The sequence below is a fragment of the Candida jiufengensis genome (assembly GCF_024610255.1).
Source record: "Candida jiufengensis strain CBS 10846 chromosome Unknown scaffold6, whole genome shotgun sequence".
In the NCBI taxonomy this organism is placed as follows: Eukaryota; Fungi; Ascomycota; class Pichiomycetes; order Serinales; family Debaryomycetaceae; genus Lodderomyces; species Lodderomyces jiufengensis.
In genome coordinates this window covers 365,909-386,092 of record NW_026261557.1, presented here as the reverse complement: position 1 = coordinate 386,092, position 20,184 = coordinate 365,909, and the positions used below count along the sequence as shown (strand labels likewise).

The window sequence follows — 20,184 nt, the reverse complement described above, 5'->3', positions numbered from 1 at the left end:
TGCTGGGTTTTGCACTTGATGTATATTCATCATACTGTAATGGTTTGTCTGAATTGTGGTCTCAATTTATAATTTTACAGTGAGCTCGGAGGTTGCAAAATTTATTATAATTGAAATTAATCCCCTCCGAGATTAGGAATCAAGAAAAAAAAACAAAATATTTTTCATGCAAACATTGGATTGATTGAAAGTAGAAAGTGAGAATAGATAGTGGGAAGTAATAATTGAGCATTACAAACAAAATAGCTAATTTTTTATGGTATACTGGAACTAAAAAGCTAACGATTTTATGAATTGGTTGACATAAAACATATAAATATCGTTTCATTTATCAATTTTTAATATACAGTCGGTTATAAATTTAAACTTAAAATGACTTTAAATTTATACCGATTTTTAAAAGTAAAACTGCACATTCTCTATTTCTTTTTTTTTGATATTATCTAATATATTATTTTTTTTGTTAGACAATAAATTTGTTAATTATATTTATTCAATTTGATTTCTCTTTTACTATACTAGACTAGTATTTAATAGTTAAGTTTTAGAAAATACAATATTATATTTTGTCAACAAATCAAAAAAAGGAAGAGAGAGTTTTGAAAAAAAAAAAATTATTATTAAAAAATCAAATTTATTGAATAAATCAATTAGTTTTCATCTATAATTTAATAATACTTATCTATTCATTCAATTATCAATTGATAGTATACATTCATAATGTTAAGTAAACAATTTATTCGTGGATTTAAATCTACTTCATCAGTTAAAAATTATGCATCAACTATTCCAAATTTAAAAATTAATAAAGATACAAAAGTAATTTATCAAGGTTTTACCGGTAGACAAGCTACTTTTCATGCTGAACAAGCAATTGCATATGGAACACAAGTTGTTGGTGGTATTAATCCAAAAAAAGCTGGTACTAAACATTTAGATAGACCAGTTTATGCAACTGTTGCTGAAGCAATGAAAGATGCTGGTGCAACTGCAACTGGTATTTTCGTTCCACCACCTGTTGCTGCTGCAGCAATTGAAGAAGCTATTGCTGCTGAAATTCCATTAGCTGTTGCCATTACTGAAGGTATTCCGCAAAAAGATATGGTTAGAATTGCTCAAATTTTAAAAACTCAAGATAAAACAAGATTAGTTGGACCAAATTGTCCAGGTGTTATTGCACCAGATCAATGTAAAATTGGTATTATGCCATCAAGTATTCATAAAAGAGGTAAAGTTGGTGTTATTTCAAGATCAGGTACTTTAACTTATGAAGCTGTTGCTCAAACTACTGCTGTTGGTTTAGGTCAATCATTAGTTATTGGTATGGGTGGTGATCCATTCCCAGGTACCAATTTTATTGATGCTTTAACATTATTTTTAAATGATCCAGAAACTGAAGGTATTATTTTAATTGGTGAAATTGGTGGTAGTGCTGAAGAAGAAGCTGCCGAATTTTTAAAACAACATAATTTAACAAGACCAGAAGGTGCTAAACCAGTTGTTTCATTTATTGCTGGTATTTCAGCTCCACCAGGTAGAAGAATGGGTCATGCTGGTGCAATTGTTGCTGGTGGTAAAGGTGATGCTAATTCTAAAATCGCAGCTTTAGAATCAGCAGGTGTTGTTGTTGAAAAATCACCAGCTAGATTAGGTAACTCATTATTAAATGAATTTAAAGCTAAAAATTTATTATAAATTAATTTAAATTTTAATCAATAAGAGATAATGAGTATATGTAACATATAAAAATGTTTAATTGATAAGTAAGATAATTAATAATGAACATTAATCAAACCGATTTTATAGAGAATCTTTTTAACTTGTATTTAAATCATAAAACTTCAACAACTGCTCCAATTCATTGAACCTTTAAACGTTAATGCATTAATATATTACTTCTATTTACAGTCAAACACACTTGAACTTCATTTCTAAAATAATCTTTCACCTCTATTTTCAGCATCCATTTCTTGTTGACTAAATTTTTCTTTATCCTCCAATCTTTGTAAAGCTTTTCTTTTTGCAATAACAGTTTTAGCTTTTCTTTCACCACCATTTTTCTTTTTACCTCTTGGATGTTCTCTTAATGGTTCTAAATTATTTATAAATTTATGTTTCCATCTTAATAAATATCTTCTCGTTCTTGTATCAATTCCAATATCTTTCATTTTTTTACTTGGTGTTTCTAAAAATTTATTCAAGTCACCTTCAAATGAATCAAGATGTTCAACACAATTACGTCCTATTAATTCTAAAAAAGTCTTCAAGTCATGTACATTTTCTTTAGTTCGAGTTGATGTATTTGTTTTATAATTTATTGATGATTGTGAAAAGTATTTGTATGTGATGAAAGTGATTGGTTTATATGTGGATCTTATAGTATTTGAGATTAGATTGAGCTGTATATATGACGATTTTATTAGTGTTTTGAACATTATTATTAGTTGGTTATTGATCTATTGAATCGTTAGAGCTCACGATAATCTGAAAATTTTCAAAAGTCTATTTTTGTTACTATAAATTTGACTTTAGTTTGGTAGCATTTTTATTCATTTGGTAGTTTTAATCTATTCGTATTCTTTTTTTGTTTACATTTATTAATATTTTTGTTTTAAAAGCTTAATAAATATAAAACTTTATTTTTATACTTTTTTTACAACCAAAAGAAAAATATCAAAAATTAAATCAGCTACTTAAAATCAAATGGATAGTTTGGATCTGAATTTACTATCCTATATAAAGCTGCAACATACTTTACCATTATCACCATCAAAAAGTTTAAATATACCAAAATATGATATTAAATCATTAGAATCATTATGTATAAATTCATTAAATGAATTATTATCAAATATAAAAATTCAATATATACAATCAATTCATATAAAACTACAATTCTTATATACGATATACTCAAAAAATTATCCTTTTTGGTTGGGAGTCCTTAAAAAGCATCAATTATTTATTGTTAGATTATTTGAGTTAAAACAATTTGACGCGATATTAGATCAATTGATAAATTCATACGAACAAATTTCTCAAAAATTAGATATTCATCATAAACCAGTAGACAAATTGGTATTAATCAATGGAATACCAATAAAATCTTGTGACGAAGAACTAAGTCAAATCATTATTGCATTTCATTTTTACACCTTGCAATGGTTAGTTCAAACTTTATTAAAACAAAATACAGACTCAGACACAAATATAATTAAGAGAGTTCCATTATTATTCTTGACAACTAGCAATATAAGACAATGGATTTCAAGGAGTCAGACAAATCAACAAAAATATACAAACAATTGCATTAAATTAATAAATGGATTTATAAAGGTGATAAATAAAATTAGCATAGATAGTGAACTAGAAGTAATATGTTTAAAAATAAAGTTGTTGGAAATTACAGGAAACAATGAAGGAATTGAAAATTTGAATGTTGTTCCTGGCATTGAAGAATTCATCATGGATTCTAAATCTGTTGAAAATATAGATATATTGTCACAAAAACTTCATGATCTTAACTCATACCCTATGAAACGTAAAGGTAGACGACTATCTGATGAATTTGCAATGATATTTAATAGACAATCAATTAATGATAAAGAGTTTTTAATTAGACTCAGTGAAATCAAATTGAACGAAACATCAATAACAGGAATTCTCAATTTTTTCCTCACTTCTGCACACCTATTGAAACAATTATCAACAATTCATTTAACCATACTAGACTCAATTACAAAATTTTGTCAAAAATCTTTAGGTAAGAGTTTAGTACCATCTTTAGTATTATTGCATGACATTTTCAGCTACTTTAAATTAGAGAGAAAAATGAGAAATACAGTGACTTTATTATTTCAATTGGGAAAGAAATTAAATGACAATCGTATATTAAATCTTTCAATAGAAAAAGAATGTGAAATAATAAGTCAATGGCCAACTGACGATAATTTGGACAAGTTAATCTTGAAACTAAATTCAATTAAATATTTGGATTCCAAAATCTTTTCAAATATACTACAAGCATGTCCTGCTACAAAGAAGGTGATCAACTGTACTTTCAAAATCTGCCTAAGGCAGCCAGAAATCGTAACAAGTTTTAATTCAATTGAAAGCAATTTGAGAATTTCCTACATACTAGGATTATTCAATTTGAAAGACAGTAATATAAACATGCCTCAGAAGTCGACACTTTTTAGTTCAATAATATATAATGTAAACTATGAAAATGATATTCGAGTTATTTTTGCATATTATAATGCCAACAATATAGAGCATAGTACCGATATTGATATTCCTCAGTATAACAACTTAGTCATATTTGGTTTTCAAATGTTCAAGATGTTGGCATCATCGCATTGGGACAAAGACGTTTTAAAAAATTGCTACTATAGTCTACAATCTTGGGATTATGAACATAATGAATTAGAGCTTACAATTGCAAAGCAAATCATATTATTTCTCAAATATAACGGAATGACGTCGGAGCTATATCATTTAATCACCAACTTAAGAGCTAACAATTTTGACGACGAGTTTAAGACATTTTTGGAGTTTCAGATGTGTGATATTGCAGCTAAATTGTCTTTAAATGAAGCATGGAACCTATCTTTGGATAATATACATTTGTTGATGAAAAATGCTAAGTCGTTAACCGTTCAGATGGTTCTCAATTATAAACTTCAAAGAATATGTTTAATGTATGAAAATGGTCAATTTAATTTGGCTAAGTCAAAATTTAAAGAACTTATATCTGTGGTCAAACTGAGAGAAGAATTTGATATGACAACTTCAAAATCATTGCCTTTGGTAGATAAAATGAAAAATTATATAATTTTGGCCCAATTACAAATTATTGTATCTAAGTTAAATTCAAACGATCTAGTTCTATCATTTTCCAATATCAAAAGTGCAATTCAGTCCCTACAATCTATCATTCACAACTGCTCCAAGATTTTGAAGGAAACTGATGCTAATGAAATTCTTTGGGAAAGTTGTAATTTGTTATTTGATGCATTTAGTTTAGCAATTGAAAGATTAATTGATTTAGGATCGTCAAGAAATATAATAGCATTTTTAAAAGAGTGGAACAAATTAAATGAGAATCACAATATCCCTACTGTGAACCAAGTTAATAATTATAAAATTCAAATTTATGAAAAATTGATCAACTCAAATATATTATCATCATCATTAAACTTAGTAGAAAATGACCAAGTTTGTACAAACAAAACCATTCAATATCTAAAGTCCATAGCCGAATCACTTGAAGTTGAAAATTTTTTTGTATTACCTCAATTTAATCCCGAAGATACCTTCGAGAGTCATTTTGAAATTAAGAACTATAGATTCATACATTTTATTCACAATTCAGTCGATCAAGAATTATTCAGCCTTGAAGATTCTTACAATGAGTGCATCGAGGAACTAAACAACTACAAATTAAATATTGTATTCCCAAATTCTTCACAATTGTTCCCATCAATTACGTGTGGAGATATAATTTTAGATCAGAAAACAATGAATATTTTCATGAAATTAGGAAAAATTAAAGATCATTTACTCAAATTATCTCAAAATTTGAATTTGTCAATTATACAGCATAGAAAGTATTATTATCTACTTTCGAGAACACTTCATTTAATCTCATCCATAAGTGCATATAAAGGTAAAGATTTAATTAATCAGTTATTCTTCATCCAAGATTTAATCAAATCAATATCTTTTAAAAACAACAAAGACCTTGCATTAATTGGCAAAATTGATTATATTCCTGAACTCACAAATAAGCAAGCTAAACCTTATGTACAAGAATTCACAAATTTTAAAAATCAATTAAATTTAATTCCTTCAAATTGGGAGATCATAACCTTAGATATATGTGATCAAACAGGTGATTTAATATTATCAAAATTTAACAAAGTACCAGTATTTGTAAGACTTTCATTATCGAGATTTAAAGAAAGAGAATCAATAGACACATTAAGTTTTGATGAATTAAAAACAAAATTTAAAGAAATATTTGCACAAAATAGAAAATCAACTCAATTTTCAACTACTTCCTTAGTTAAAACCGTTGAAGATAGAAAAAATTGGTGGAAATCAAGATTTGCATTAGATTATGAATTACAAGATTTATGTGAACATATTGAAAATTATTGGTTTGGTGGGTTTAAATCAATTTTTTCTACTAAAAGTGATGATAAACATTACCAAAATTTCAAAGATGAATTAATTCAAATTTTGAAGTCCAATATTTCAAATGAAACTGAAAAATCAATAAAATGGAATGAATTTATTTATGAATGCTTTTTCGGATTAGAAAAATATGATCGTTCATGTATTGACGATTTATTAAATTATATGACTCAATTATTGCAATTCCACCTCAACAACAAAAAGATGGTCAATTTAAGTAACATACATGACTCATTGGAAAGATTATATTTGAGGTATCCGAAATCAAAACTCTATCAAAATTCACATATCATTTTAATTCCAAGTACTCGTTGTGCATTTTTTCCTTGGGAATCTTTAGAATTTTTGAAAAATAAATCAATTTCCAGAATGCCAAGTGTTTCCCTGCTTTTGGAAACTTTGAAAAACCCAATGAAAATTCAATCATCAAATGCTTATTATTTAGTCAACCCAGGTGGTGATTTACAATCTAGTGAAAATAGATTTAGAACATATATGGAACAACAAAAGACATGGACTGGTATAATTGGAACAAAACCACAAGAAAATAAAATTATTTCAAATATTTTAAGTTCAAATTTATTCATATATATTGGACATGGAGGTTGTGATCAATATGTCAAATTATCAGATTTAATAAAAGCAACTCAAATTAAGAACCTACCACCAAGTTTTTTAATTGGTTGTTCATCTGGTGAAATTCAAGATAATGGGAAATTTGAACCTCTGGGATTAATTTTAAATTGGTTGAATTGTGGATCTTCTGCAATTCTAGCAAATTTATGGGATGTAACTGATAAAGATATTGATACTTTTACAATTTCAATGTTTGAAAAATGGGGATTATTTCCTAGTGATAATAATAAATTTGTTGATATTGCTGAATCTATAAGAAAAAGTAGAGACGTTTGTGTTTTAAAATATTTAAATGGTGCTGCTCCTGTTATATATGGGTTACCAATATCAATAAGTCATTGAATAATAAAAAACGATACTTGCATTAAACGAAAAACTTATTATATTCTATTAAACTTCTATAAAACTATTCTAATTGTAAAAAAAATCAAAAACCCCCACACATACTTACTCCAAGTAATTTATTAAATCATCCAATATAGCTACTGTTTCAGCAGGGTTTGCAATCCAAACAGTACAAGCACTTAATCTAGCTTTAAAATCATTAGCACCTAAACTTGCAAATTGATCACCAATATGTAAACTTTCAGCTTTTGTTATAGGACAAAATTCAGAATTTGAATCTTGACATAAATATTTTTGTAATGATTCTACTCCTAAAGCTTTATCACCAATATCTACCCATACATCACTACCTCCATTAAATGCACAAACTTTTATATCTCTTAATTGTATAAGAGCTTCATGAGAATCTGAATATGATTTTCTTGAACCTCTTAATATAATATTTAATTTATTTGAGCAACTTAATACCATTTCTTCTAATTGTTCTCTTAAAATTTTATAACCTTCATTAGGAATAATACCTACTGATCTTTCCTTTTTAATTATTGTTGTTGATTGTTCAAGATTAAATTTCATTCTTAAATGTACTAAATGTTGATAAATTGTATCCATTATATATGTAATTTTATCATTATCCCAACTTTTAACTTGTGGTAAAAGCCATTCATCACTATTTATAAATTTTAAACCTTTCATTTCATTATTATATCTAAATAAATAATTTGATTCTGCTCCCATAACTAATAAATTTTCTTTTTGTGAATCCTTTAAAGAACAATTTGGATTATTAAAATAATCAATTAATCCTTGTAATCTTTCATGATATTTTTCAGCTCCACTTTGATTAGGATATCCTGCAGCTGTTACAACTCCAACAAATAAATCTAATTTTAATAAATTTATTAATCTTTTAACAACTGCACTATTTTCATTTAATGATTGACCATCTTCATATAAAGTAACATCTCCATCAAATGTAATTAATTTTAAATGAGCTTTTGCTTTATCTTTATATATTTTAGTTAATGCCATTATTTGTGCAGTATTTAAAATCATTCTAACATCATTAAATGAAGGACTTACTAATCTTCTTTTACTTATAGCTCTTCTTTCATCTTCAATTAAAAATGCTTCTGTTAATGGTAATGGAGTAAAAAATCTTCCTAATGAAGGTACTAAATTTCTTAATCTACTAGTTGAATTTCTTTCAGGATTTTTATCATTTATTTCATCAATTAATATAGTATGTTCAATTAAATTTTCAACATCTTTAAATATTTCTAAATACCTTCTTTGACAATCTTTTGCAATAACTTTTTCATGTTCTTTTAAATAAATATCTGAATCTTCTGGTATATCATAAAGTTCAGGAAATTCCGAATCAAAACTTTCAATATCTGCATGTAATACAAATGGACCTGCTAATAATGCTTTTATCCATTCTATAAATTCATCTCTTCTATGTGATTTTAATGCATATTCTACTCTGTATCTTGAAGTCATTTTGATTTAATGATAAGGATTGTTAAGTCAATTGAGTAATGATTGATACGATATTGTCAGTTAAGTCCGAATGACTTATGATTTCAATTTAAGTCCAATTAACCAATTGATCTGAATTGGATTCCAAATATTTGAAATATGTAATGTAAGATTTAAAAGGTTGCTTTTTGTGTAATTATATGAGCAAGCTTTGATCTGAAAAAATAAAATAAATAATAATTTATATTTTATTTTTTATTTTGCAATCATTTTTAAAACACGTTTCAAAATTATTATCAAACAATGTGAAGTGGTTCAAGCTAAAAATTTAAAAAAGTGCTTATATTTGCAGGGCATTACTTGAAAAGCTTTTATAATTAAATAGTAGATAAGAATATTTTCAAGGCATTGTTAACATGAAACGACCCATCGGTTAAGAAATAGCTTAAGCGGTAATATGATACACATGGGTTTTTCGAGATTAAAAAATCAAAAAATTAATACATTATTATTATACATGCTATGAAAAAATTTTAGCTACCCCAATGAATCCAATTTTATTTACAAACCTTGTTGTTGTCTTCTTTTATCTCTTTCTTCAGTAATTGATAATTTAATACCTTTACCTTTTGGTAATGAAACCCATGGTTTACCTTGTTCTTCACCAATAACAAAAACATTACCTAATCTAGTAACGAAATCATTATCTAAAGAATCCTTTATATGAACTAAATCAAATCCACCTTCATGTTTTTCTCTATGTGTTATTACACCAATTCTACCCATATTTCTACCACCTGTAACCATTACTAATTTACTAGTATCAAATTTTAAAAAATCTGTAATTTTACCAGTAGATAAATCAATTTTAACTGAATCATTAACTTTAATTAATGGATCTGGATATCTTATAGTTCTACCATCATGAGTAACAACATAAGGTATTCCTTTTTTACCTAATTGAACTTTTTTCACTTTACCTAATTTATAAGTAGATTCTTCTTGAGAAATTCTATGAACTGTAAATCTACCTTTAACATCATAAATCAATCTAAATTGTTCATTTGTAGCTTCTAAAGTAATAACATCCATAAATCCAGCTGGAAAAGTTAAATCAGTTCTAATTTTTCCATCAACTTGAACATGTTGTTGCATCATTATTGCTTTAACTTCTCTACCATTTAATGCATATTTTAATCTATTTCTTAAAAATACAATTAATGGTAATGATTCTCTTAATTTATGTGGACCTGCTGATGATCTTGGAGCATAAGCACCAGATAATTTATCCAACATCCAATGATGTGGAGCTGCTAATCTTTTTAAATGTTTCTTTCGATAATAAAAGTAAAGTTAGTTTATGTAATTCTTTAATTAAAAGTAAGGAAGAATTTGCGGGGAGAAGGCGAGCACTACAGTTCAAGATTTATCTTCAAATTTTATTGATGATGATGAATGGCTTCGTGTGTAGAAAGGAATATTATAATGATAATTAGTGAGATAGACTAAAAAATTCAAAAGTTTATTTGCGTAACGTCATATATTCTTGCTTAATCGCAAAAGTGCAACTCACAAGAATCAATTAAGAGTCTCACATGATCTATGCAAATTAACAAAACACTGAAGAATCTTTAATCAATTCACTGAACAAAATGAAATTTCCTAATCCACATATTGAAAAAATTCCATCCATCACTTATAAAGTTGAATAATAAATCAAGACAAGGCTCCCTTAAATCCTAAACTGATTACAAATTATACAATAAAGTACAAATTTGAAAATCAGCTGGTACTGCCATAAAATATTACTATTCTATGGGCTTACTTTATAAAAAATTTCAACAATAAATGAATTTTCTCATTCTGTTTACTCTTTTCTTTTCTTCTTCCTTTCAAAATATTTCTATTTTGAAACATACGGGCCTCTTGCCATTTTTGATTTATATTGTTATGATAATTGAGTTGTTGTTATTGACTAGAGAAAGTGAAAAAACTGAAAAATTTCAAAATGCGTAATTTATTTTTATACAAACTCATTAAAATGGTAGCATAATTTTGTCACATAAGTGAAGCCCTGATTTAAAAGCTTATTCACGTGCTAAAACTAGTCATGTGATTTTAAACGTGATCTCATATACGATGTTAATTTTAAATATAAAACCTGTTGTTTAAATAGTATTCGATATGGTCTACAGATTTATAAAGAAGTAATTTTGATATCCCATTTATTATAAACTAAATAAATGCACTAAATTATCACAAAAAAAGCAAAACGAGTATGAAATAAACTCGAACCAATAATTCAATTTATTACTAATACTTAACACAGAGTTAATCCACTAGTTTATCTATTTGTAGAATTTGCCTTTCTTAACAATTCTCATTTCCTGGTCCAGCCAAAAAATTTTAGATGTGAAATTGAATTTACTTCATTGTTGGATAACAGCATCATGACTTAATAACATTTTTTAATAATTCTTTTTTAATATTTTCATTGTATTTCCATAATCAATCTTTTTTATAGTAAGTATTTCTACCTAAAGCTCCACCATCATCATTAAAAGAATTATTATTCTCCTCTTCTAAAATATTCAATTTATCTTGATGAGAATGTTCATTATCTTGTAAAATTTGTCCACCAGTCATAACTTTTATAGTATCAATTTTTAAAGAAAATGGACCATATTGTTTATCTAATAATCCAATACCAATAGTTTTAATTTCTGATTTATTTAATTCTGATCCATCTTGTATAACTCCCCAATTTGTCATAACAAAATCATTTAATGGTATAATAACAGTTTCCCAATGACCAGGATTATTTAAAAATAATCTATGTTGAAATAAATCAGTAACTAAAGGAGTATTTGCTTGAATATTAACTAAATATTTTCTTCTATCACCTTTAACTCTCATAACTAAATTATTAAAATTTGACCAATCCCAATATTTATCACCATTTAACCAACTTTGAGATTGATCTTTTGTTCTAAACATTGCATAACCAGATCTTGTAATTTGAGGATTATTTTTTGGTAAATCTAATGATAAATTTCCTGAAAATTGACCACATTTTTCATTTTCATCATATTGAAAATTAACTGTTGAAAATCCACCAATTTCTTTATCTGATCTTGTTATTATATTATCTAATGATTCTTGTGGTGAATTTTTAAAATCTAATATAGTTGCTGCTGATTTTGTTAATTCATTTTGTTTTGAAAAAATTGATTTTATTAAATTATTTGGTCCTAATGTTTTAATTGACATCATTTTCATATAATAATGTATTATGGTAGTGAATAGCTTTAGTAGTGATTGGTTTATTCAATTGATTATTAATCTAATAATTGTAAAGATTAGGATTTTTTCTCTGTTATAATTATTTGAAAAAAATTAATATTATTATTAATAATATTGATATAATTATAATACCGATTGGACTTGATTAAATTAAATAAGTATAAATTGATTATTAATTGATTAATGAAATGTGAAGACCAAATTATTTTAAGGATATTTTAAAATTAATATTTGATAATAATAAAATTGGAATGATTTAGAATGATTTATAAAATTATATAAAATAAAAAGATAAGAATAAAATAAATAAAATTGAAAAATTTAAATATTTAAAATTAAAAAAAATAAATGGAAAATTATATTAATTATATATATTAATGATTGTAATATTATAATAATATAGGAGTAAAAAGAGATTAGATAGATAGATAGATTTATAATAAAGTTTAATTAATATATAATAGATAATCTTATTTTTAAATTATATGTAAAATATGTAAGATATTAATAGTAATATGTACATAAGAATGTTTCATTAAAATGATGATATAATGTAAGATTTATTGGTTCAAGATTAGTTAGATTAGATTGATGGAATGAATTAAATAGATCGAATAAAATGTAGAAAAAAGGGGAGGGGTGAAAGTGGGGAATGATAAAACATTTGATTGATTGATGAATGTTTCTATTTAAATTATTTGGTAGCATAATCTTAGACATTTAATATTAATTGATAACAATAGAATAGAATTTTACGTTTAATTCGGAGTTTGATTTTGTGTTTTATAACTTATTGGTATTATATTAATAAAATGTATACTAAAATATAATAACATCATCATATATAATTATTATTATATCTCCATTCTTTTTATATATTAGTAATAGATTAATAACTTGAATATGATGTTTGAAAGTTATTTGCTATTATACTCTACAAATGAATGAAAAGAATGATTTTGAATTGTGGAGTAAGGAAGAGAGATAGGAGAGGTAGAAAGAGAATATAGTTAAATAATTATTATTTAATGCGGAGTAAATTAATGTTCCTTTATTAACTAATAAAATGTTGTAATTTCTAATTACAACAAAGAATTATATATTTACAGACACATATATAAATAAGTTTATGCATACATATTAAATTAAAAACAATATTAATAGTATATCAATATTACAACGTTTGTTATAAGTGCATTATACACAAATGTATATAATAATGTACAATTTTAATATTTAATTGTTGAAAGCAATTGTAAAAAAAATTGTAAAGGGTTTTAGATACCTTCTTTCTCTCCTTGAAATCTCCAATATGTTTAAATAAAAGAACTGATAAAATTTCCAGCACATTAAAGAGGAGTGTTTTTGACAATTAATCAATTGAAAAAGTGGGTTATTTCTTTAAAGAATTACATTCGCATATTTGATTTTTTCCTTACCAAGCTTAATTTTTTTAATTGCATTTACTGTTGGTATCAGATGATCGAGACTCATTTGTTTTAATATCATTTATTACTGCAACAAATATTTTTTTAAATCATTACATATATCGTATGTTCACCAAATAATATTTAATAACCTTTTCTACTATCTATACAGACCATTAATAAACGGCAGAAATAATAAGCGTATGAATTAGTAATTGAAAAATCATCTGTTTCATTAATTCTTTCTTTCTATTTTTATCAGATTTATAATTTATTATTTTTATCAAAGCGGAGTATGAAAATTAATAAAATCGGTTTAGGACTTATAGATTTTTTTTTTTTTTTACTCCTTTAAAAAAAAAAATAAAAAGAAAATTATTAATTTAATTTATTCCTAGATTTAAATCCAAATAAAGTAATTTACATCGTGATTTTCGGTGTTATATTTCCTATCAATATTCGCGGGGTATTAAAATTTTAATTACGACGTATAAAAAAATTTAAAATGAATATATATAAAAGAATTGAGATTTATCTTGGAATTATTTGAAAGAAAATAGGTCAGCCAAATTAATGTAAATGCTCAACAAATATTTAATATTTGGTCTAGATCAAATTTGATTTGAGTAATTGAGTCATTTTATTGTATTTTGATAAAGTTTAATAACACAACCAAATGTAACAAAATAAAATGTTTTTTTTTGGTAACAATTTGATGCAAAATAACATTAATAAGTAAAAAAGTTAAATTAAATTACGCTTTTTCTGTAGTTTATTTGTTGTAATCTCAACCTCTATTCTATAAGTAATGAAAAGTTTATTAGGTTGAAGGGAAATTTAAAGCTGTAAAATTCAGTGAATTGTTAATTGTTTCATAAATTTTAATTTAAACCCTTATAATATCTTATCTACTAATAGTAATAACTTTAATCTAAAATTGTTTTAATATAAATTACAAACTAAAATAACCATTAGTTTTAACATATATGACACCAACTAATAAATTGTAACTTTCAAAGAATTTTGTAATTATCAAAAGATCGCTAGCTAAATTTTAGTTAAAGAGACAAGAAGTGAGATAATAGTACTCTGTTATTCTCCTGAGATATTATTATACATTAGAAAATTCAATACATAGAACCAGCAAACTTTTATTATAATTGTAGATAATAAAGTTCTGATTCATAAAACTTCTCTTTTAAATTTACTTGTATAACAATATAATAAAAGTATATATGTTGAATAGATCCCTTAAATCTAGTCTCAAATTTGGACTGTAATTTTAAAAAATTTATTACAAAGGTTTCATTAACAAAATTTAAACGGAAATGTGAAATTAACTCAATTATCCATTCTGTGCTGATGGGTTTTGTCAACCTGTTCGTGACCCCTAAATCTTTCAAGCCAATGTAGTTGCCATGCGATTAATTGAAAGTCAACGGTTAGTATAATTTTTCCTCAAATAATTGAAAAACGGAAACGGATAATTTCAGCCGTATAGCAGTTTTACTGTTGAAATATAAAGAGAATATTTCCATCTTTTCAAACAGGGTAATTTTAAAATTAATCCATTAATTTGATTCTTATCGAAAGAGGTGGCTATAATTTTTAATCTTTCTGTCAAATTATAATAAAGTTTCTTTTTTTTTTATTAATAATAAAATATAAATGTTAGAATATGTACCTTAATAAGTGTAAATTTAATTTATATGAAAACAATCCCTTAAACCCTATCTCCAATATTATATTTGAAAATTTCAATTATTCCTATAGAACCTTAATTCATTGAAATAATGTTATCATAGGATAAGATTCATATTTTGCCGTCAAGACTTGAGTTACTATCAATAATCATAACTTCCTTCTTTCAATCTCATATGCTCAAAATATTATTATACTTTTAAAATTTAAATTTTGTATCATATTTTTTGATTTACAATTTCTTAAATTATTTGATTGTTGTGGTAATTATTATTATCATGGAAAAATATATATAAAGAACTCAAATTTGCAGCAATTAAATTTTAAAAATGCATTAATTTATTTTAAATTATTCATTTACTTGTTAACTTACTATATTCATTTAATAAACTAATCAATAACCCACCTACAAAAATCTTACAATCATAATGCCAAATAGATCAAAATTCTTTAATCCAGAGACTGCTCCATATTATGATCCAAAAATTGATAGAAGAGTTGTATTAATCACTGGTGGTAATACTGGTATTGGTTGGTATACAGTATTACATTTATATTTACATGGTTATATCATTTATATGGCTGGTAGAACTGAATCAAAAGTTTTAAAAGCATTTGAAGATATTAAAAAAGAAGCTGAATTAAGAAATTCTAAAAAATTAGAAAAAGATCCGGAATTTAAACAACATCCATATGGAGAATTACATCATATTTATATTGATTTATTAGATTTATCAACTATTCCAAAAGCTGTAAAAAATTTTGGTAGTAAAGAAAATAAATTAGATATTTTAATTGGTAATGCAGGTATTATGGGTGTACCATATAAAATTACAAAAGATGATTATGAAATTCAATATCAAGTTAATTTTGTTTCTCATTTTTTATTAATTTTAAATATTTTACCATATTTAAGAAAAGAATCTACAACTGGAGTAATTCCAAGAATAGTATTATTATCATCAATTGGTCATAATTTTGCTTCCTATAAACATTTTAAACCAGAACAAAATAAATTAAATTGTTTCCCAAATTCAATTTATACTTGGGTAAGATATGGTATTGCAAAAACTTCAGAAATTCAAATTATAAAACAACTCAAGATAAAAGAACCTGAAATTTTATCAATTGCAATTCATCCAGGTATTATATTAGGTACTGAATTATATAATCATTGGAGAGAAATTCCAATTATAAAATATGGAGCAAATGCATTTTTTGCAATTAGTGATAAATTAATTGGTGTAAGTAATGAAGAAGGTTCATTAGCTACTTTAAAAGCATGTATGGATCCTGAATTAACTATCAAGAAAGATTCTGGTGAATATTTTGTAACTGGTGGAATTGTTGATAAACCAAGTAAAAATGCAAGTAATTTAAAATATGGTGAAGAAACTTGGGATTGGAATTTAAAAGAATTACAAAAAAGAGGATTTGAAGTTTAATTATTTGAGTAATTTACTTGATTGTTGCTGGTGGTTGACATTACATTATTTCAATGAGTACATTGTTTTTTTTTATGATAGACATTTACATTTTTCAAGTATTTAATATTATTTATTGTTTTATTTATATAATTTAATTTAAAAAATGTGTTTATGAGTTACTAAATTTCTATTAATTTTCAACCTAAGTAAATTATGAAAGTAATGACCAGATCAGTGCAATAATACAAAAGATTGAAGTTATAAAGAATCATAATTCCTTATCTTTTCCATTTAGTATGGTATACATTAAATTTGAAATTATAGCACTACTTTCAACTTTATTGTTTGCAAATTGTTGATTAAATTATCAATGGTTACAACCAACAATTGACTTAAATGACTTAAAAATAGTAAATTCAACACTATGGGAATCTCAAATTCAACAACTTCAAATTTCCCAGAAAACGAAAATATAGAAATGTCATCAAATCGAGAAGAAGAAGGATTACCACCAAATTTTTATTCAACTAGAGTTAATGCAAATTATAAATTAAATCTTTTGGGGTCTACAACAATATCTCTTTATGGTTTTATCATTTGGTTATTTATTCTAGTAACTGCTATGAGACATGACATTAGTGATTTAAATAAGAAAATTGATGAATTGACTAAACAATTAAGCAATACCCCTTAAAGTTTTCAAATAGAACGAAATGTACCTGGTGATAATTAGGGTAAAGCTTAGTATCAAATTTCAATGGTCTACCTCTAGTTGACATTTAAATGATAGCCCTATCATCATTGGTGTTGAATTGGAAAAACTAATGGGTCAATTATATTTAAAAGTTTTTCACCTCAAAAGATTTAAGTCTATTCTTTCCGGATCTTATTCAGTATTACAATTAGAACAAACAGATACTTCAAATTCAATGTCTAGAATTATTCGAAGTAGATAGTGTATAAATAGTTCACATCTGCTTTTATAGATCATTCATTCAATCAATAGTTTAGAAAATGTATAGTCATTTTATTAGCGGATTTAAAATAACTATTAATTAAACTCTTAACTTGCAATGTAAGAAATTGTATCAATTTTTGACAGAAATCAGATTAAATAAGAAGTTGTTGGTTACTACTGTTCTTGCAGAAATCATCAATTTCTATATACAAAATTTTAATAATACATAATCCAATTGAATTAATATAAAAGTATTAAATATCAATGTAATAATACTAAAATGATAACTTAAGACTCGGTCTTAAATTAATCCATTAATAATTTTATTTGCTTTTTAACTCTTAATCATACTAAATCTATTATTATGAGAGAAACAAAATTTAACAATAGATAGATAAAAAAAGATAAAGAGAGATAAGTTATTTTATTATATCTATCATTAAACTTCAAATATAATACAAGGAAAAATCAATTACAAATTATATCAAAGACAGTTTATCTAATATTATATAATCAATTACAAATCAATAATACTACAATCAGTTAACTAATTCTACCATGATTGGAATTTTTTCAATTTTAAAGTATGTCTGTTTTTTAATAGTTATCACAAAAATATATTATTCTTTTTGCCCCACGATTTGATAACAAACTTATAAAATTCAAATACTAACTAAATAATAATAAGTGTTTTAATTTCAATTGTTTATCCAATCATTGCTTCATGTAAAGCGTTTGAAGATTATACAAGTATTACAAATTCAATTTCATCACAAAATTTTAAAATTAAAGGTATTACAGTTCCATTAAATTTAATTTATAATTCACTGAATTCAATTAATGAAAATGATGAAAAAATTTTACAATTACAATTAATTAATTTACAAAAATGGTTTATTTATTGGATTATTCAAGGTTTTTTACAATTTTTTGAAAATTTTTTATTTTTTATTACAATCTTACCAGGTTATTCTTTATTAAAATTAATTTTTAATATATGGTTAATTTTACCAATGATTTCAAAATTTACAAGAATTAATGATTTAAATGAAAATATTAATTTTGATCAAACTATAGAATGGCAAAATTTTACTAAAACTGGTTCAGGTTTTTTATTTTTTAATTTTTTAAAACCATGGATTGAAAAAAATATTGATTTAATTAGAAATATTGTTTTAAACCCTTTTGATTTTCAAAATTTATTGAAATTAAGTTCAATTTTGAAATTACAAAATTTATCAAGTGGTGGTTGGTTTAATGGTAGTAATAATAAAAATACTAGTAATGCTACTACTAGTAACTCCAACTTAAATGTAAATGATTTTGCAAGTTATTTAGATAGTTCATTTGTAATGGTAATGAATATGAAAAATAAATTTACCGGGAATGGAGAATCACAAACTGGATTTGATTCAAAAGATACCACCACAAAGATAAATGAAGAATTTGATATTATTGATAGTGATGAAAAAAATGAAATTAATGGTAAGAATACTGCAAATGAAAATGTAAGTGAAGTTAATAAACGTAAAGGGTATTTCTGGTAATGTCAACATTATCAAGTTCTAAGAGGGTAAATACTATTATACAAGGTCGGAGGGTGGTTTACTTTTATTTCAGGTTATGGTTGGAAGATCAGGTTATTTTTTTCAGTTTTATTTTGTTATAGTGGATTCCATATAGTTTTTTTAAGTAGTTTTCTTTGTTATATTCCGTTTTCTTAATCTTTTAAATAAATCTTGGTTATTTTATACAGCAATAGTTGTTCATTACATTAAATCATTACTTTTGTATTGAAATTTTCTATTTACAGATATCTTATTTACAATCCCAAATAACTTGCAACTTGACTTCTCTTATCGTTTGAATTAAGTCCTTTATTTATTTCTTTTACTGAATTATAATTTGATTTAAGTATTTGTTTTGGTATATATCTTTTTGGTTTAGTGTCACCTTTAAACATTCCATCATAAACATCTAAAGTCTTATTTTTATCTGAACCATCAGCTATATTATGTTTAACAATTTTTTCACTTTCATCCATTTGTTGTTTTAATTCTTTGATTTTAATTTGTGATACTTCTGGCCATACAAATGGTTCTGCCATATCTATTGTCATTTTTTTTAATTGAGGAATTCTATAACGAGCTAAATCTTGTGGACCCCTTTTCCAAGTTGCTGGTTGTAATTGTACTGTTACATTTAAAGCTCTTAATCCATATATATTCCATAAATAATCTCTTAAATCCATTTTATTCATTGATTTAGGTACTAAAAATTTAGCTTGATATGGAGTATGTTTTGCATTTGGTCTTAATAAACAAATTCTACCACCAGGTAAATATACTTTATTTTTACCTTTTGTAAAATGTGGTTCATCTAATGATAAATTTTCTTGAAATTTTTCAAATTCTTCATGTGCTCTTTGCGAATCTATTTGACTCATAAATCTATTAGGTATAGGTTTACCATTTTCTATATATAATTTTGCTAATTCTGAATTGGGAAATAATGTTTTAGTTGGTGATTGTGCTAATATTGGTGGTCTAATTTTTCTAAAACCATATTTTGGTGGGTTTAACTCTACTTTTGATGATTGTACTTTTGGATATGTTGATGGTGTTAGTTTATGATGTACTGATCTTATACTTATCCTCGTTATAGAGGACATTTTTTTGGTGGTGGTGTGTTTACAATTGAATAGATC

The 20,184-nt window shown here is 25.0% G+C and overlaps 10 protein-coding genes across 10 annotated transcripts; 5 read left to right on the top strand and 5 right to left on the bottom strand. All coding sequences in view use genetic code 12, as the record gives it.

The window, feature by feature from the left end:
- Positions 1–720: 720 nt before the first annotated feature.
- On the top strand, positions 721–1,695 carry LSC1 (succinate--CoA ligase (GDP-forming) subunit alpha; the record flags this gene model as incomplete). Its single annotated transcript, XM_051761606.1, has 1 exon — positions 721–1,695. The coding sequence occupies one exon, from the start codon at positions 721–723 to the stop codon at positions 1,693–1,695; it is 975 nt and encodes a 324-aa protein (XP_051621653.1).
- A 236-nt stretch (positions 1,696–1,931) lies between these two features.
- Positions 1,932–2,435, bottom strand: KGF54_001256 (mitochondrial 37S ribosomal protein mS41; the record flags this gene model as incomplete). The annotated part of the gene is made up of 1 exon (XM_051761605.1): positions 1,932–2,435. The coding sequence occupies one exon, from the start codon at positions 2,433–2,435 to the stop codon at positions 1,932–1,934; it is 504 nt and encodes a 167-aa protein (XP_051621652.1).
- A 268-nt stretch (positions 2,436–2,703) lies between these two features.
- ESP1 (separase) lies at positions 2,704–7,176 on the top strand (the record flags this gene model as incomplete). The annotated part of the gene is made up of 1 exon (XM_051761604.1): positions 2,704–7,176. The coding sequence occupies one exon, from the start codon at positions 2,704–2,706 to the stop codon at positions 7,174–7,176; it is 4,473 nt and encodes a 1,490-aa protein (XP_051621651.1).
- A 105-nt stretch (positions 7,177–7,281) lies between these two features.
- ISN1 (IMP 5'-nucleotidase) lies at positions 7,282–8,682 on the bottom strand (the record flags this gene model as incomplete). The annotated part of the gene is made up of 1 exon (XM_051761603.1): positions 7,282–8,682. One exon carries the CDS (start codon positions 8,680–8,682, stop codon positions 7,282–7,284), a length of 1,401 nt encoding a protein of 466 aa, XP_051621650.1.
- Positions 8,683–9,222: 540 nt separating this feature from the next.
- Positions 9,223–9,957, bottom strand: RPS42 (40S ribosomal protein eS4; the record flags this gene model as incomplete). Its single annotated transcript, XM_051761602.1, has 1 exon — positions 9,223–9,957. One exon carries the CDS (start codon positions 9,955–9,957, stop codon positions 9,223–9,225), a length of 735 nt encoding a protein of 244 aa, XP_051621649.1.
- Positions 9,958–11,169: 1,212 nt separating this feature from the next.
- Positions 11,170–11,940, bottom strand: KGF54_001252 (uncharacterized protein; the record flags this gene model as incomplete). Its single annotated transcript, XM_051761601.1, has 1 exon — positions 11,170–11,940. One exon carries the CDS (start codon positions 11,938–11,940, stop codon positions 11,170–11,172), a length of 771 nt encoding a protein of 256 aa, XP_051621648.1.
- A 3,580-nt stretch (positions 11,941–15,520) lies between these two features.
- Positions 15,521–16,537, top strand: KGF54_001251 (uncharacterized protein; the record flags this gene model as incomplete). The annotated part of the gene is made up of 1 exon (XM_051761600.1): positions 15,521–16,537. One exon carries the CDS (start codon positions 15,521–15,523, stop codon positions 16,535–16,537), a length of 1,017 nt encoding a protein of 338 aa, XP_051621647.1.
- Positions 16,538–16,943: 406 nt separating this feature from the next.
- On the top strand, positions 16,944–17,213 carry KGF54_001250 (uncharacterized protein; the record flags this gene model as incomplete). The annotated part of the gene is made up of 1 exon (XM_051761599.1): positions 16,944–17,213. The coding sequence occupies one exon, from the start codon at positions 16,944–16,946 to the stop codon at positions 17,211–17,213; it is 270 nt and encodes an 89-aa protein (XP_051621646.1).
- An 822-nt stretch (positions 17,214–18,035) lies between these two features.
- Positions 18,036–19,024, top strand: KGF54_001249 (uncharacterized protein; the record flags this gene model as incomplete). Its single annotated transcript, XM_051761597.1, has 2 exons — positions 18,036–18,061; positions 18,166–19,024. 2 exons carry the CDS (start codon positions 18,036–18,038, stop codon positions 19,022–19,024), a joined length of 885 nt encoding a protein of 294 aa, XP_051621645.1.
- A 275-nt stretch (positions 19,025–19,299) lies between these two features.
- MRP20 (mitochondrial 54S ribosomal protein uL23m) lies at positions 19,300–20,148 on the bottom strand (the record flags this gene model as incomplete). Its single annotated transcript, XM_051761596.1, has 1 exon — positions 19,300–20,148. One exon carries the CDS (start codon positions 20,146–20,148, stop codon positions 19,300–19,302), a length of 849 nt encoding a protein of 282 aa, XP_051621644.1.
- Positions 20,149–20,184: the final 36 nt, after the last annotated feature.